The sequence below is a fragment of the Mytilus californianus genome, unplaced genomic scaffold (assembly GCF_021869535.1).
Source record: "Mytilus californianus isolate M0D057914Y unplaced genomic scaffold, xbMytCali1.0.p SCAF_1, whole genome shotgun sequence".
NCBI lineage: Eukaryota > Metazoa > Mollusca > Bivalvia > Mytilida > Mytilidae > Mytilus > Mytilus californianus.
In genome coordinates, this window is record NW_026262581.1 from 35,943,508 (window position 1) to 35,961,639 (window position 18,132).

At 31.0% G+C, this 18,132-nt stretch overlaps 1 protein-coding gene across 1 annotated transcript; it reads left to right on the forward strand.

The window, feature by feature from the left end:
- Positions 1-9,959: 9,959 nt before the first annotated feature.
- On the forward strand, positions 9,960-17,628 carry LOC127702362 (forkhead box protein D5-B-like). Its single transcript, XM_052206521.1, has 2 exons — positions 9,960-11,342; positions 17,242-17,628. The coding sequence occupies exons 1-2, from the start codon at positions 10,084-10,086 to the stop codon at positions 17,267-17,269; spliced, it is 1,287 nt and encodes a 428-aa protein (XP_052062481.1). The 5' UTR covers positions 9,960-10,083; the 3' UTR covers positions 17,270-17,628.
- The last annotated feature ends 504 nt before the right edge of the window (positions 17,629-18,132 follow it).

The following is an 18,132-nucleotide window of genomic DNA, read 5'->3' on the forward strand; positions in this document are numbered from 1 at the left end:
AGTTTGTTGTTTTTTGAACAATGTAAATATTCTTGTGAAATTATCATTTAATAAATCGTCTTTAAATACTTAGCGTTATATACCCATTTAAAGGACTCTTCTGGATTCAAATAAACTTTTTGACTTAATCCTATGGGGTAAACGCGTGATATTCGTTAAGCCGCAACCAGCTCGTTTGCAAACATTTATGCCACTGAAAATAGTCCCATTAAACACGGTCCTATACTGATATCAGTAAACCATTACACGAGCTGCCTGCAAAGTGATTATGGTCAACAATTAGCGTATCACAATCTCTTTGTATTGTAAACCAAAAGAATAACAACTTAATCGATGGCACTTAGAATGAATTAGCAGTGTCTTTTACCTTATCAAAGTTGTAGACAGGTCTATATTCTCTGGCGGAATTATCGAGAAGGGGCTTGTTTTGGTGACCTCCCGTGTTGTTGTATCCACATTACACTTGTGTCGGGATTTACCTCTTTGTAGTTTATAGAAAACTTGAATTAAAACTAGCAAGTGATACCATTTTTGAAGTGTGTGTAATTTGGTAATTAATTTGTGGTCTACTTTATTTGAGAAAATTAAAATGTATCCGTTATTATTGAAACAAAACTTAACTAGTTGGTGAAAACATTAACTTGCATTGACGTATTTTGGTTTTTATCAGAGCAATAGCAAACAAGTTTTGATTTCTAAAATAATTAATACGATTATTCTATTTCTGTAGTTGTTTGTTATTCACATTTCAATATTACAAAAAATAAGTTTCGAAAAAAAATAGATTTTTATATAAATGTTCCAAACTCCGAAACAGTGGTGACATAATGCTACGCTTCTTTACAGAGAGAAAGGGACGTATGACCCGAACGATAACGCTGTATGGAGTTTGATAATGCTTATGAATGTAATAATAAAAATGTCGATCCCTTTATAGCTAAAGAACATCGTTTCGGAGTGATATCCACATGCAATTACACACGATAAAAGTCAAAGATATACAACAAATATACCTCCATTATTTGGCGCCAATCTCATTATATACGCTATGTAACTGTAAATATTTACGAGTTAACCCTAAGCATATACGCTATGTAACTGTAAATATTTACGAGTTAATCCTAAGCACGGCCGGGAAATTTTTTACGGTTCCACACAACACGAGAGACAAACTCATACATATAGAGTAGTACATTCGTCTTGAGGATGACCATATGTAGGGTCTTTATTATTTGGTAGTTGGCTCTTATTAATGCAGTTAGCTATATCGTAATATACTTTCGGAGATTGTGCACAGCAGCTCTCTTTCGTCCGAATTATATCAGTCAATAAGATTTCAAGGTTATAAATTCCGTCAAACAAAGCTGGCTAAAAGTTCCGGTTCTGTTGTTTAATAGCAATTGTATAACGACTTCATTTGAAACTGAGCTCCCGTGTTATATGGGTCTATGATTTATAAGAATCATTGGCTCCGAGTGTTCCCGATAAACATTAAGGTAGAAAAGCAGGTCGATCTTAACATTAAGAATTGATTTTAATTTTGCTATACTTAAATGTACAGTTACCAAGATTTCATTTTCTACCTCTATTCTTATGGTTTCTCGTCTTAAAATTAAAAGTTATTCGAAATACCATCCTGTATGAATTTCGTCAAATCGAAATATTAAAGCATAGCAAAACTTTGTTTCAAAACACCTTCCAGACTCGTTGCGCTGGTAACATATACAATGTAATATCTTTGAAATTAAAACTTCGTCGGGAACACTCAGCAGGCAACGCTAAAACATTTGTGCACAATAAAACAATTAAAAGGGCATTCTCATTTCTTGGTTACAGCGGAGGGCAAATACATTTTTGTGAGAAAAAAATTGAACTACAAACGAATTAAAGAATGATAAATTATTTTCAATTGATACGTATTGTCTCAAAAATACTGTGGTCTCATTTTTAGAATAAATTGCTGATTATGAATTTTGGTTTTCTGGATTTTCACTTCCCCAAACATGAACCTTTATCAAAAGTACAAGTAGTTGGTGTTTGTAAAAAATGACTAAACATTATTTTTTAAATATATGTTATCTTAACAGAGCGTATCGTCGAGTCTTTGAAACATTTAGAATGGCGTGAATAGATCACTTTATTATTCGAAAAAAGTTTCACACATATTTTAAATCTATGAAAAATAGTATGTCACATGTCAATCGTTTTCGTTTTGTATATTTTCTTTAGGGTTTCAAGCTTACCGTGAGAAGAATAAAAATGCTGTTACTCTATGTCCTCTTGGAATTTTCTTGCATCGACCTATTTCGATTTCCAAGTTGTGGTCACTTATACAGAACTTGGGTGAAAACGATTATCATTTTATTAGATTGTGCAAAGTGTTTTTCAATATAATTTTATTTTTCTGTTTATTATGAAGATAAAGTTCTGAACTATTAACTATATTGAAAAGTTTTTCAAGAGTGCTTTTATCATTCTTTTGTTTAATGATATTATCTATTTTCTTTAATGAATTTTTAACAAAATCTAAAGGTTTATCAAAATTAACATCTCCTTCATCATCAATATTAAACTATGTGAATACGTGATTTGCAAAAGTATAACATCCATATATTCCATCTTCAGACAGATTTGTTTATTCTGAAAGCTTCTTCACACGAGAGTTTATTTCACTGCAATTAATTCTGCAAAAAATGACAAAAATGGAGGTTTTATGAATGATTCAAGTGCTTAACTTTTATGCGATATTTACGTGTATCCTATATAGGAATGAAAGAAATTGTATTTTTTGTGAGTTAAGGATGTTCGCTACTCTGTTTCAAAATAACAAGCTTTTTAAAAGACTATTATAAATTGATAGTATATGAATAAAGGAACTGAAAAAGCAGAAAAAAATGTAGGGTCCGTGTGCTTGTTTTAGAGATATAAGCCATATGTATATACTTTATTTGAATACATCGATTAGCCGTAAGGCTCAAAGTTAATGAAGAATTATACATTTATACTTCTATTTTCCAGATATTTGATATATATCTCCGAAAGTACATGAATTACACATATCATTTTTCGCGATCTTATTTTCTATGGTAAATTGCAGCACGTTTATTGCGTAGCAGTGACATCATAACTGCACATTTGCATTGATTTGGTGTAAATCTATTCAAGTTTCATCACCAGATAAATGTGATGATGAAATAATTTCAATTCAATGTTTCCTAACATTAGATCCAATGGACGAGTCTTATAATACGCCTTCCTTTCTAGCAGTAAAAATATAACTATGTTTTATTATCTTTTATGTGTAACTTTTCTTACTAGTATTAACACAAAACTATAGAAAAGAAACATTGAATTTTCTTCAACAAATGTATATATGTCTCTGGTTATGGTCTTGAATTACGCATATCTGCAGATTGTAGCTAACTTCAGTCATTGCTGGGTAGATGTCTTATTGACAATGCATCTTACTTTTATATCCCGTAACGGAATAATGAAACATTTAATCGCGTCTTTTTTTTCCTGAACAAGTTTAAGTGACAATCTAACTCCTTTCGTAAGAAAGACCGAACTCATGGAATGCAATTTCGTGTTTCATTCTCAATAACCGGTCCTACTTGTAAAAATAGGGAAATTTCAAGTGGATTAATACATCTAACACAAAAAGCACCGTGTCTTTTTTTACAGTGAATTTATAGTTGTGAAAAAAACGAACATAGGCGTAATCTTTCAAGTAGATTATTTGTTGATACCGTAAATCCAATAATTTTGATGAACCGTAATGACTATGTTTACACATTGCCGTACTAATTCGTATGTTTGTTTAATTATATCAAACCTACACATTTCAATAAAAACATATTTCTTAAAGATTTCTGATATGGATACTGTAAGGTGAGGATTAGATCCGTAATCCTTTGTTTTTGCACTTGTAAATTTTAAGAAATTGCAATGGCTACTTTGATTGGGGTATTATGCAACAAGGCCGGTAATTCAGATTAACTCCATGATCTTTCTGAACAAAGAACCGCCCTTGATACGTTGCAGTTTATTGCTGTTAATAGTATTGTTTACTTTTGTATGCATGTACTTTTTGTTCTGTTTTGTTAATTTTAAGCCTTATAAGCCTTCACTAGCAAAGGACATTGGGGCAATACATATCTTACCAAAAATGTTTAATGTTATTTAAGTTGGGGTATTCTAACAATATGAGAAAAATGACAATGCTGTTAGCATACTTTAGTAAAAGCAGTATCTGTGGTTCTATTAAGTTTTCATTCTACACGAGTTATTTGATCTGACTGTCGTATCATTTTGGCCTTTCTCTAGGACCCTAACGTAAGCCCTCAAATTAATTCTCTTAATTTGTTTCTGTTTCTTTATTTCTTCATGACATTGTCATATTTTGTGTTGGTACTTATTTTACCTTTCTATGAAGTTGACCATTGAACTAAAGGAGTTTTCAACATATCTCCATATCCGAGGGTTTGAATGGAGGGTTCTTCGTTTCTGTATTCTGTACACTGTTTTAATTTCTATAAGCAGTATTGTACTACCTAATGCTTCTATTTTCCATAGTCATTCTTCAAATTTTTGCAACCCATTATTTTCTATTCTTTATTTTTTGCTAATTTTTCTCTTTTCATTATTTTTTTATTTTTTTGCCATGATTATTCTCTATTCTGTAAACCCCATCCAGACCCTCATATTCATGCCATTTGGACTAAATGAAGGGGAACATGTTTAAGTACTCTGAAAAGTTACCGAGTTTTGGAATCTTTTTTTTTTGGGGGGGGGGGGGGGGGGGGTATGGAAATAAATAATAGACGAGGTATAAGGAAAGTCCGTATGACAGGAGAACTGTACGGCCACTAATTGAATTAAAGATCAATCCAAGTGATACATCGTGAAAAATATATGAACAAGTGACTTCTATACTACCAAAGGAAGAGAGAGAGACCGATTTCATTGAGCCGCAACTACTCTGAAACCATACAAAGTCGGAAATATTTGTGATATGACGTATAAATGTAGTGTTTTGTACTTCCTAAATTTGTCTTTGAAACAATCTTTTTTCCACAGAAAACGCTAATTTTTGAGAAAATATCCAAATTCGGAGACTTTTATCGTTTCGCATGCTCAGTTGACGTACTGCCAAATGAAAGTAAGAAGAAAGGATAGAAAATAGGACAGTTAGGCCTATTAGGATCCTGTATTGTATTGTAAGTGCATCATTTTGCTAAATTGAACGACATACACCCTTTTTACTCAGGTGCAGAACTGTCCAAAAATGAAATGGGCGTTGAACGTGTCGAAGTGATCTTCCCCCCTTTTTGTGTAAACACAGGCACCCGACGTCCGGACCCCTCCCCTCTTTTTATGTGTAAACACAGGCACCCTTGACACTCTTTGTTTCAACACTTGCCTAATTGTACCACGATTTCGCGGGCATCTTCTAGTAATGCAAAACGGAACAAAGTCTCTCAAGTATGAAATATAGGTAGACAAAATTGTCGGACATATGTATTGTGTTCAGTGTATAGTAGAAACATAGTGTCGAAATATCGTTGCAAAAAAAAAAAATAGTGGGGCGCTTGTCTTCCTGCGAACAGCGTTCCGGTGTACTAGCACTTTAAAGTCCTGCAATAACAGTAGGCTAGCATAAAGCAGTCAAAATTATACATACACCATTCGTTTTTTTTCTATTTCATTTCATTTACTCATTCTTTTTTTATAAAATTGAGAATGGAAATGGGGAATGTGTCAAAGAGACAACAACCCGACCACAGAACAGACAACAGCAGAAGGCCACCAACAGGTCTTCAATGCAGCGAGAAATTCCCGCACCCGGAGGCGTCCTTCAGCTGGCCCCTAAACAAATATATATACTAGTTCAGTGATAATGAACGCCATACTAAACTCCAAATTGTACACAAGAAACTAAAATTAAAAATAATACAAGACTAACAAAGGCTAGAGGCTCCTGACTTGGGACAGGCGCAAAAATGCGGCGGGGTTAAACATGTTTATGAGATCTCAACCCTCCCCCTATACCTCTAGCCAATGTAGAAAAGTAAACGCATAACAATACGCATTTTATAAAACTTTCTCTAATTATTTATCTTAAACTTACAAACACATATTTAAGCCTATTTGGGTTTATACCAAATATTTGGCAACTAAATTCACATACACAATTTGGCATATCAAATTTCTCCGCTCTTTGCTTGGCTGCTGGTGTACCAGGACAACGTTGCTGTCGCTCATTGTCGTTTGCTTGGCCTTTTCTCCTGTTCCGGCTTTTGGTGGCTCCTATTTTTATTTTATTATTTTTTTGTTCTTTACAAAAAAAAAATCATTTTTTTATTTATTTAATTTCTATTTATTTTTATCTATTATTAATGTTCATCAATTTATTTATTTATTTACTTTTTTTATCAAATTATTGCTCATTTTACTTTTTATTCATGTTATGTTTTTGTCACTTAAAATTATATCAATTACCATAAGTTAAAAAAAAATTATTCAAATGCCCAAAAAGGCGTAAGCCAGGGCCGATCGTGCAAGACCCTCATGGGTAGTCAAGGTCGTTAAAACTCCCCCCCCCCCCCCCCCCCCCCCGTCGTCGTTGCAAAATTCATTTAATCAGACAATCTTTATTTTATGTAATGAAAACATGATCAATATTTTACTATATACAATATTTAACTTAAGTGGTACAAATTTTGTTTCTTAGGAAATGATAAACACTATAGACTTAAGACAACAGTACGCAACACAACATGCCCTCATGCACAAAAGGAGGAAACACAGGAACTCAAACAAGCCTCCCAAATGTTGAGAATGGTAAAGTTAGTCCCAAGCTACCTTATCACTTCACATTAACGTAATAAACCCCGATCATAAGGAGAAATCATAGCAAATCAGATGGACTAAATACTATAAGATTTAATGCAATTTCAAAGCAAAAATCTTCTACAAGGACCTGCTGCTTTTTAAAGACAAAAATGTTGTAGAAAGGATTTATTAAACTAAAAAGAAGAAATAAATCATGAGTGAGAATATTAAATATATATTTTCGTTGATTTTGATTAGATTCAGTTTAAATATCATTCATCCCTTTCAAGCAATGTTCACCAAAAGCAGCGGGAAATATATACTCTTAAAAACAACGAACCAGTAGATTTCGGACCGCCTGAAAATGACGATATAACACAAACAGAAAAAAAAAACTCATACAAGTCTAATACATGTAATTAATGCAACGATACTGCAGACAAATATTACATTTCAACAATTTTAATGGCCTTCGTCATTTAGTTTTTTGAAAATGAAATAATACAATCTGAAAGTTCTTTTTATTCCCTTGTAAGATGTTACAGTACTCATATTCATAATGTAAATTTGAATTTTCAATGTTGAGACTCTTGAAGTTCAAAATTCATTACTGTAATTATAGAAATACTAATAATCATATTTGGCTATGTATGCACACACATACCTTAATGCAATACGTTCATCTTGTGTTTAAGTACTTATACATCCCAAAATGCATTGTATTCTAGTAAACACCCAACAATACTCACCGATGAATGCATCTCGAAAGAGAACAGCTATTTAATTCTGTTATTGAACATTAAGTTCCTTTCCAGATCCTCCGGCTCTGAGTTTGGTGATTGTTCTGGTCTGTGATTGAACATAATATGTCGACTAATCTTTAAAAAGGCATTCCTTTTCACTGTGAATGAATGAACGGCATTATTGTAAATTCTGCAGAAATCCAATGTAATATTTACAGGATTCGACAACAATTTTATGAATATATTTACAAATATGCATTGCAAGATATATAAATTATCTACAGGAGTTATACTTTTCATGAATTTTATTTTAATGGAATAGTTATTCAAGTTTCTTTCGTGTCATTTTTTCGATGGATCAATTGCGGGCTTCCTTTTTCATAATTTGCTATGCCACTTGAATTATTTATTATAAACATTTTTTATTATCTTGTTATTTTAATAATCGTTGATTTAAAAGTTCAAGCAACCTAAGGAATTTTTCTTTCATTTTTAAAGTTTCCAAAATGTCATTCATTCATGAATGCAAAAAAAAAGAGGATGAATACCAAGGAGGCCATACAAACCAATAAGTCGAAAAAACATAAACATCACCATCGTGGCCATGACCAAAAGAATACAGACAAACAGACAAAACAATAGAAAGAAAACAAAAGATTGAGCACCATGAACACTACCATCAACCGCCTTGGTAAAGACTAACTAGTGGCTCTTTTCACAAAAAATATCACGAGCAAAAGTACTCGTTAGTCATGAACATTCCAGAGTACCTTACGATCAATTTTGAATCAAAAGATTTTTAAAGCCACTTAGAAAAATAATAAATAAATTAAGCATTCTGCATTTATTTTCATTGTAACTTTTGATTACTCAATTTGCGGAATGATTCTGTTATGAAGAAGAAAAACAACATATATAGAACCAAGGATTTGTATAGTTAGATCTTACAAATCCTTAATAAAACCTATAAAATAATACTTAAAAAGGACAACAGAAATTTTCAAAAATATTTGACAGCATAATAACCCGCATTAACCACCGACACTCGGCTCCTCCAACAAAATAGACATACATATACAAAGACAAACAACAACGAACAAAATTTGTGTTTTTTTTCAAGAAGGAAATTACCAAAAAAATTTACAATTAAAATTAGGTATTTTTGTTATAAATATAAAGTACAACTCGTACAAAAATTCGATATATTCAATTGATCATGAACATATATGAAAGGAAGACAAAAATGGAATCAAAATTTAAGATTATTCCATCTGCCTGGTTTCAACATTGCCTTTTATATTCCTTTAAAAATTTCTAAAATAACATATTATGAAAGGATTATTTTATAAAAGAATTTTACGAATTATATTACTGTATGGTATAGTTTTACTTTAAATTTTACTTTCATTTTAAAATTAAACATATAGCGTTATCATAAGGCAAAATCAAAGTGTATATGATATTTTCGACAGAATCCCTATTCTGGTTTAATGTGATAATATTCTTTAGATAATAAAAAAAAACCCCAAATAATGGAAAACAATATCTAGTTCTTCGAATTTTGTTTCATTCCCAGACGTTCTTCTTAAAATTGTATACAAAATGCAGGTCCTTTATATTTGCAAATGATTTTTGAAGTTTCAAGTACGATCTGCTCTGATTTAAATTGCATGAGCAAAACTGGCAAGCCTATGACAATTAAAAAAACTAAAGAAAATAATAATAAAAAAAATATTGAATATGTCAACACAGATTTAAAGCTAAAAAATTGCTAAAAATATTATTGCACGACTATGATTCAGATTTTGATTAATAAAGATTTGTAAAAGGTATCTGAAAAAAAAATTAATGGATTGAACCTAAAACAGTTACTTTAAGATCAGTTTAGATACATTTATATTTCTTTTATAGTATGTATATATCGTGTGAAAGTTCTAATAATTTTGACCACTTGAATCGTTTAAATCTTAACCAAATAAGACACTAAGCACTGTATCTTTTAATTATTTGTATATATTTTATACCCATTAATTGAAATTCGCCTCTTCATCTGTTTAAACAAAATTTAAATACTTTAAATATATTTATCTCAGAAAGGGCCACAGAAAGACGTAACTCCGCCTTCATATTTAAACAGGTACATCAAAAGCACTGAAAAGCGTGAATTTATCTGATATAATCAACCAATCGGATAACGTTTTTCATTACCCCTATCAAAATTTTGATGGTCACCAAAATATTCCAGGTTTGTGATATAAAGGTACGTTATATATAACAAAACCTCATAATTCAGATTAAGTTTGCATACAAATGTTTTGGACAGTTTGCTTTGTTTGTGTTGATTACAACAACAAAATAATGGTGTCCAGATAATTTGCAGTTTTACACGGTTTGTTTTGTTGTCTTCTAAATTGTGATTGTTTACGTATAAACAGTAAACATTTGTAGTAAAACTCTGTGCTTAATTGTTTCAACATAGCAGTTATTACTGCTTTAATCCGTAAAGATGCAGTATTGTGATACAACTTCGTATCAAACTCCAGGACTTTATGGAGCACCACAAACCTACGACGGTTCGACTATTAAGTTGCATCACGGACATTTTCCGGAATCTGTTCCAGCGGATTCTTGTTATAATACATTTTTCAACAACGTATCATCGCCTGGAAGCTATAGTATACCCCGAGAACCACCATCATATGCCGAATCAACTGTATTTCATACTGGATTTCCACAGACTAATTCGAATAATACTTATTACAAAATTTCACCGGGTGGTAATATGCCAGATTTCACAATGCAACGCAACAATAGCAATGAACAAATCATGTCAAAGACAGATTTGTTAGAATCAAATTCATTGGACATTAATCGTTTTGATTCAGAATCAAACAGACTGATTGTTGAAAATGACATTGATCTCAATACCACGGACACGATCAAAATAGAAGCAACTTCTACAGATAACCAGAACATTTCTTCGTCAAGTGGAAATGACAGCATTGTTTCACCTGGAAGCACCAGTGACAGCGGCTCTAAAGATGATAAGGACTCGGAAAAACTCGATTTGGAATCTCCAGATAAAGGTCATGATGAAAAAGCACGTGGAAACGCAGACGTAAAGCCTGCCATGTCGTATATAGCACTAATTGCGAAGGCTATTTTAGAGTCACCACACAAGCGATTAAGCTTAGGATCCATTTATGGTTGGATTGAGAAGAATTATCCTTACTATGTGAATCGTGGACAAGGATGGAGAAATAGCGTGCGACACAATTTGTCACTGAACGATTGCTTTATCAAGGCAGGAAGATGTGAAGACGGAAAAGGCAACTATTGGGCAATACATCCAGCAAACATTCAAGACTTTATGCGTGGCGACTTCCGACAAAGACGGAGGTCAAGGCGTAGAGGAAGAAAGAAGGAATGTGAATTAGGGATGTATCATGTAAATGGATATTCCGCGCTAACGCCAAGCATGCCATTTAATCACCCAAACACTGCTTTTAGTTCTATTTATTCACCATACACGGAGGCTGAGCGCCGAGCTTATAGACTTGATGAAGCTCTGTTAAGGCAAAGCATGAACAATCCCTTTATGAAATGGTACCCAACTGCAGGAGTAGCCAACGGTTCGTATCCGGCCCAAAACTCTAATTGCAATTCAGGGATGTATAACAACGGCTCCGCCCAATGGCAGGGATACGGAGAACAGAATTCGCAATCTATGCAGTCAGTGTATCAGTTGAATTCCCCGCTCTCACGGTAAGTTCATGTCAGCGTGTCAAAAAGGGATTTGTTTCATCAGTTGATAGCAATTATGTTATCACATGTGGTATATCATATAAATATAAACTTTCACTATAACAGTAAAAGTGACATTATCAGATAATTTGAATAATATTGCCTAACCTAATCCGTTTTAAATCTTGACAATAACGGATTGTTTTGGTATTCTTCTATACAATACTCTTGTAAATGAAAATACTTCATCTCGTATTTTTATCAATTTCCAATTGCGGACTGTTATTTTTACTGTTTCCGAAGTTTAAATTCTGTTCTACGCGAATATTTGAATAATGCGAAAAAATATATTTATCTTTAATGTAAAAAAAAACTCTAATTTTTACATTATAGATATCTATCGTGATTTCAAACGTAAACACTTCCTTTTAATTAACCTTGAAACAAAGAGGGTTACATTAGAACTAGGTATTTTCGTTTGTGTTAAGTTTTCTCATGATATTACAGTAGTAAATTTTATTCTGAACATTAAAATAAATAAAAAACACTCACAAACCAATAAATGCACGAATAGATAAATAAACTTATAAAGAAATTCATAATCAGATAAATAAGTTAGCTAAAGAAAATAAGCAAATAAACACTTGGCAATGTATAATTGCATGAATACAAAAAAATTCTTATGTGCATTATTTTTTTAATATAATATTGGGGTTTTCAGTCTAAAAATTCAGCGTCCTGAATATGCAAAAATTGCCACTATAGAAATTTAGCAAACCGAAATCTTAAAACTCCTTAAACGACAGACGAAAAGATAATATGATATGAATGAAATTATATGAAAAAAAACCTCAGAAAAATAAGGTAAAAAAATATTTACATTATAACGGAAAAATTGTTTAGCTCATAAAAATAAAGGAAAGGTAATGAAACATGGTAAAGTTTGAATATTTTAGAGTTTGGATGATTTTTTTTCATGCATATTAACAAATTTTCAAATAAATATTTTTTAATACTTAGCATTGACTCTTGGAATGAAATGATGCATACATTGCATATTTTTGTACAATTCTGAATAAAATACATCCGAAACAAAATGAATTTAATTTTATCTGAAAAAGAATAGAAAAAACAAATCTTTAATTTCGATGAAATTTTGTTTTAGGGTGGAATGCCCTTGTTCTAGTGATGCGATAAATACTTAGAAAGACAAAGTCTATAAATTTTGCAGTTTTGAGTCCTTTACTATTTATGATTTTGATGGCCTATTTTAAAAAGATATAGCATGATGTCATGAAAGCTAAAAATACACATACATGTGTGAAGCTGATATACTGTGAACTCTAGTAAAGATAAATTAATATTTGAAATAATCCTTTTTTGTTATAAATACTGGAGAAAATCAGTCCTTCATTTTTTTCCTGACCGATTTTGAGAACTAGTTCTCAGGCGTCAAAGACGTAAATAAAACAGCAGGGAAACACTTGTTATTTCTCTTCCAAAGAAAAGAGAAAAAAAAAGAGGAAAATTGGAAAACAAAACTCGAGCTTCTTTTTTTATTATTATCATAATTATAGCAATTAGCCATTTTTTTAAAAATAGTTTTGATACAAATACACATTAACAAGTTCATTACTAGCAATTTGTTATGTACAAATATTGCCCTTCACGCATGAATTACATCTGTAAGTTTGATAGATAGTTATATAGCAAAAAAAAAATCATCAAAATACAATGCTTCTATTTTTCGAACACTTGACGCGCTTTTCGAATACACAACCAACAAAGCTTTGTTGAGGTTTCTGGACTTTAGAGAAATTATATTATTTCACCAGAAAAGAACTTTATTTTCTGCTAAGGCAATCAGTGCTTCCTGAAAGTTTCCCATGTATTTTGAAAATTTGGAGATTATTGGTTTTAAACAATCGCAATTGCCTAAAGATGTTCTCTTGGCATTAATGATTTATTCAAGAAACACGCACTGTTTGCACTGAAATCGGTGTTACACATTTGTATACTACACATGCAGTTTTGAATTAGAAAAATAAAATGAAAAAATTATACTATTTACCAACCAATTTTCGAGAATGATTTATTACACGACTTTCGACAACAGAACATACAACGAACATAAATCGTCGCGAATATGTCAATCTTTTCGTATAAATGAATTTATGAACAAAATAAACAAATCGCAAAAATAAATTGTCATGAAGTCAGCTGGAAAGGTCTTATAGCGTGAAAAAGAATACGCGAAACTAAGTTGGTTTACAGCTAAAATCCAACAAAAAGATGTTTAAGTTTGCTTTACACCATTTCCATCCATTACAATTGATAATTAATCCAATTTGATGCTAAAGACTACAGTAGTCAGTATACTAAGAATATTATATGGAACAAACTCGTACTCTCTCCGACTACATATAAAAAGGTTATTTAAGATTGTTTTCTCTAGCAACCATGAGACACAAGAAACATATGTTTACATCCACAGTATTAAAAAAACAAAATTTGAACATTTCATTTTGACCAAGTTATATAAAAAAATTAAATTGTTAGTATTAAAAGTCATTTTTGATCTTAACCATGGAGAAAACAAATTCTGCGAAAAAATTTAACCATGGTGTATCAAATCAAATTTTGTGTTAGTCAAGGACAAATTTAGAAGTCTTTTTTTTTACTCGATACTACTCCCGTGGTTTATTATACATGTTAAACCATGTCCGTTATTCTAAAATAAAACTTGTGAAGTTGATTTATGCTTATAATGCTTTATTTTTTGGCTTCTAAAACGTTTGTCTTTTAGCATACCTGATCGATATTTGTGTCATCTCGTACATATTTAGCCTTTTTCTTTCTTTTTTCTATTTATTTTCAGGACATAACAATGCTTATAATTTTTATGCTCTTCAACTTCGTACTTTATTTTGCCTTTTTAACTTTTTTTTATTCGAGCGTAACTGATGAGTCTTTTGTAGACGAAACGCGCGTCTGGCGTACTAAATTTCAATCCTGGTATCCATGATGAGTTTATTTGTTATGTTCTCAAATGTTTGTGTGCGTACTTGATCAATCTTTATGAAAAACACCTTCATATACATTGATACTTTATTTTAGGTTCACCAGAAATACTTTAATGTGGCAATAATATATTTCTACTCTTTTTTGTTATATTTGAATTGGCATTACCATTTTTGTCTGAAAGTTGTAGAAAATTTAAAATAAAACAAAAATAAGTTTTAAAAAATAAATATTTGAGAGTTTCTACGACTACTTACTTTTTCAAGGTTATTTACTTATTATTGAAGGCATTTGACTCTAATTTAAATCAATCTAAACTAAGGCTAGCCTACCTACATTCCCGTCCTTGTCGTCACAGTTTCCTTTTATATGTTTTCTCTTTATAAATATTACATGAAGGAAAGTAGCTGGAGATATGGATAACATTGTGAAGAATAAATATAATACTAATTTTGCTAGGACTAATTTTCCCTGAATTTATTTCACATCAGGGACATGCCTTGTTTCTTTGCATTTGCTTGTAATTTTAAGTTCTGACAACTTATTGCTCGTATTAATAAATTTGTGAAGTTGATCAATGCTTATAAATAATTAAAAACTGTAGTTTTGTATATTTTAAATTTGGTATCACTAAATCTTTATACTTATCACAACAAATACAAAAATTATGAGTTTGATGGACATCCTATCCTCCTAAAAAATATTAAAAACGAAAGTATCGGACTTATTAAAGCTATACGTTGTCTTTAGAATTAACTATATAATCTGAAATTAATTAATTATGTTCCGATTGTCCTTCATCAGAGCTCTAGTCCTCCATGGTAAAATTGTTCAATGGTATGTACAATGTTGAAAATCTTTTTTGAGGCCAATAATTTTGAACCATTTAATATTTAAGTTCCAGTCGGTCAGGTTTTTTATTTGACCCTGTAAATGGAACAACCGCAAGTTATAAATTGCAAATGCCCTATATAACACATACAAATACAAAATACAAGAATTCTATAAAATGCATCTATTCATATCAATATTTATTAATTTTAACATATATATTTGAAATACATTTGTGGTCTTGCTATGACTTATAGCATCGTTGAGAAAGTGATGTAAATTGATAAAACGGGAGACGTGGGGTATGTGCGGCATTGAGACAGCAACCTAACGGCACAAATAACCAAAACCAAAACACCTCTTTCATATCGTGCATTAAGAATACGTTAAGGATTTTGTACGAATTGGACTTGAAATGGATAAACTGAATAGCACTTCAGTTTTCTGTCCTATTATGCACACATTTTTCTTCAGTTTCAGTTCCCACTCCCCAAAATACGTATTACTATGAAATATTAACTTTTCCCTACCAGTTACATTTGTGTTTTATGCAAAGTATTGAAGCTTATAAAATAAGATCGACATCCATTTAACTAACCCCGGTAGATCTTACCATCATTTTTCGCACTAAAATTGATTGTAATATTTCCCGCTGGATGTTTGATTGTTTATTCGTAAGAGTGATGACAATTTCAGTTGTGCATTGCAAACAATTTCATCAGAATTATTTTGTCAATCATCAAATCTAACAACGATTAAGAAAAAAAACTGCGAGTAATGTTTCATAGATTCATACGTTTTGTTGTAATCATTCAAGTCGCGAAACAGTGAATAGTGAATGAGCTTTCTCAAGAGTAAAACATGTAATATATTGTTGATGAATAGAGAATGTTATTTGTTATATTTGACGATTTTAAAATTATAACACTTTAAAAGTATAAATTGTCTATTGTCACATTTTTTGGGGGGTCGGCTGTCGGTTCTCTTAATTTATTTTTTGATTGTGTTAAGAACAACTTTTTCTGCAGTTTTAAAATCTTGATAAAACAATTGTATTATTTTATCTTTGTGCTAGACAAAATAAATGGTAAATAAACGAATAGATGAATAGAAAAAATAATATTGCTTTTTAGAAATTGGTTGAAATGCTCATTCGGGAAAAATTGTCACTTGTATTAAAAAAAGCTAAAATGAATATGCAACACAGAACTTTGGATTTGATATTTTCCGAGCGTTATCAAACTGCTATAGCAGTCAATAAGCTAAATTCCAAAACGATTGTAAGAAATACAATATGATCAGTTTATTATCAATCTGTTTAGAGTCTTTAACAATATCACACTTTTGTTTATAATATTTATAGGATTACTTATGATTTAACACCTGTTCCAGTTCAATATCATAATGTTTATCAAAAATAAAAATACCTATTCATACCTTCAAAGACTTTAATAATTATATTATCTCATTAATCTCGGATTTATAATATGATATTTCAAAAATAAATTAAAAAGTCTTAAACAAATGCCTTTTCTTAAAACATAAATTAATCATGGATTTCGTGTGTCATGCGCCACTTTTTCAAGTAGATAGCATGGCTTCCTGCTGTAATATTTATTAATATTGTAAATTAAAATGTATTAAAAATAGGCATTAACTTTAACACTAACTGTAGGGACAAAAAAAACATTAGAAATACCGAAAAAGTATAGTAAAATACAGTTTATAAGGGCAGCGACAAATAAGAATGTTCGGCTGAACATCGTATTGATGACACGAATTTATTGTTAAAAAAAACAATACAAAAGCAGCAAAGAAGAGCTAATACAAATAGACATTAAATTTGAGGAAGCTTATATCAATGCGCATTATCAATTTTAAAGTTCTTAAAACACTCAAGATGATTCCATGGCTCGCTTTACATCTTTTTCATCCAAGATCATATGTTTACACGTGGATTGGAACTGATCCATATCTTAATTGATCTTTAAATTGAAGAGCTCTTACGAATGAAAATACCTTTTAAAATATAAAGGCTCAATTTTTTTACTTTGATTTTTCATTTCAGAAATTACTCAACACCTTCTTTAGTGTAATGCAGTTATCAACCCCTCGGATTCATCTCGACACGAAGAGGCCAAGAGGATTCAAATGGATTAGTTCATGGCGTCAACCTAACTTCGTGTTCATTAGAATCATATGACCCGGCTGATGTTTCAGACACCATGTTTACATTACATAACAGTGAATTCTATGTTATATACAAAGAATACCAATTTGCTTTCCGAACAAACCTGACGACTCTGTTTTGCGATCTTCAAAGAACCCAGATTCTCTACGGAAAGATATTATCTACTAGTTGCTTGTTAAAACAGTTTTAATTGTTGACATGATATTTTTTGTTGAATATTTATAAATTTTTAAAATTTGTACAATAAATTTAATCATGTTGAAATTTTTATTATTATACGTTTGTCATTCAGACAAGACTGATAAGATGAAGGCGTGGATGATGTTTGAGAAAAGCCTTAAGATCAAGTCTGTCGTACTCTCAAAATACTTTGATGGTAAAAATTCATTTGAAAGTTGAAAAGACAAAAAGAGCAGCAGAAGTAGGTTCACAAAGGGTCATTTATGGCCTTGAAAGTCCACGACAATGCATAGAATAATATATCACAATTACTATAGAAAAAAAACCGTTTTGAAAAACTTAATTGACACAAAATTAAATTGTGAAGGGATAGATTTTTTTTTATCTTTTCAGACATTTGGTGTCATAACTATATATTTTGACTTGTAAAACGTATTTTGTAACCAAATTTTAGATATTTCTAGATATCAATGATTTAAAAAAAATAAAACTTTATGCTCCGCAAAACAAATTCTTGTGAAAATTTGATTCTTACATTTGAATATCTTTAAATCTCTCTTTTTATCAGAAAGTGTAATTAACATTTTC

What these genes read in the sequence shown, in the direction of transcription:
- LOC127702362 (XM_052206521.1), top strand. Translation starts at nt 10,084, where the DNA reads ATGCAGTATTGTGATACAACTTCGTATCAAACTCCAGGACTTTATGGA. An exon ending in TTGAATTCCCCGCTCTCACG is followed by an intron (nt 11,343 to 17,241) that starts GTAAGTTCATGT and finishes TTTTCATTTCAG; the next exon opens with AAATTACTCAACACCTTCTT.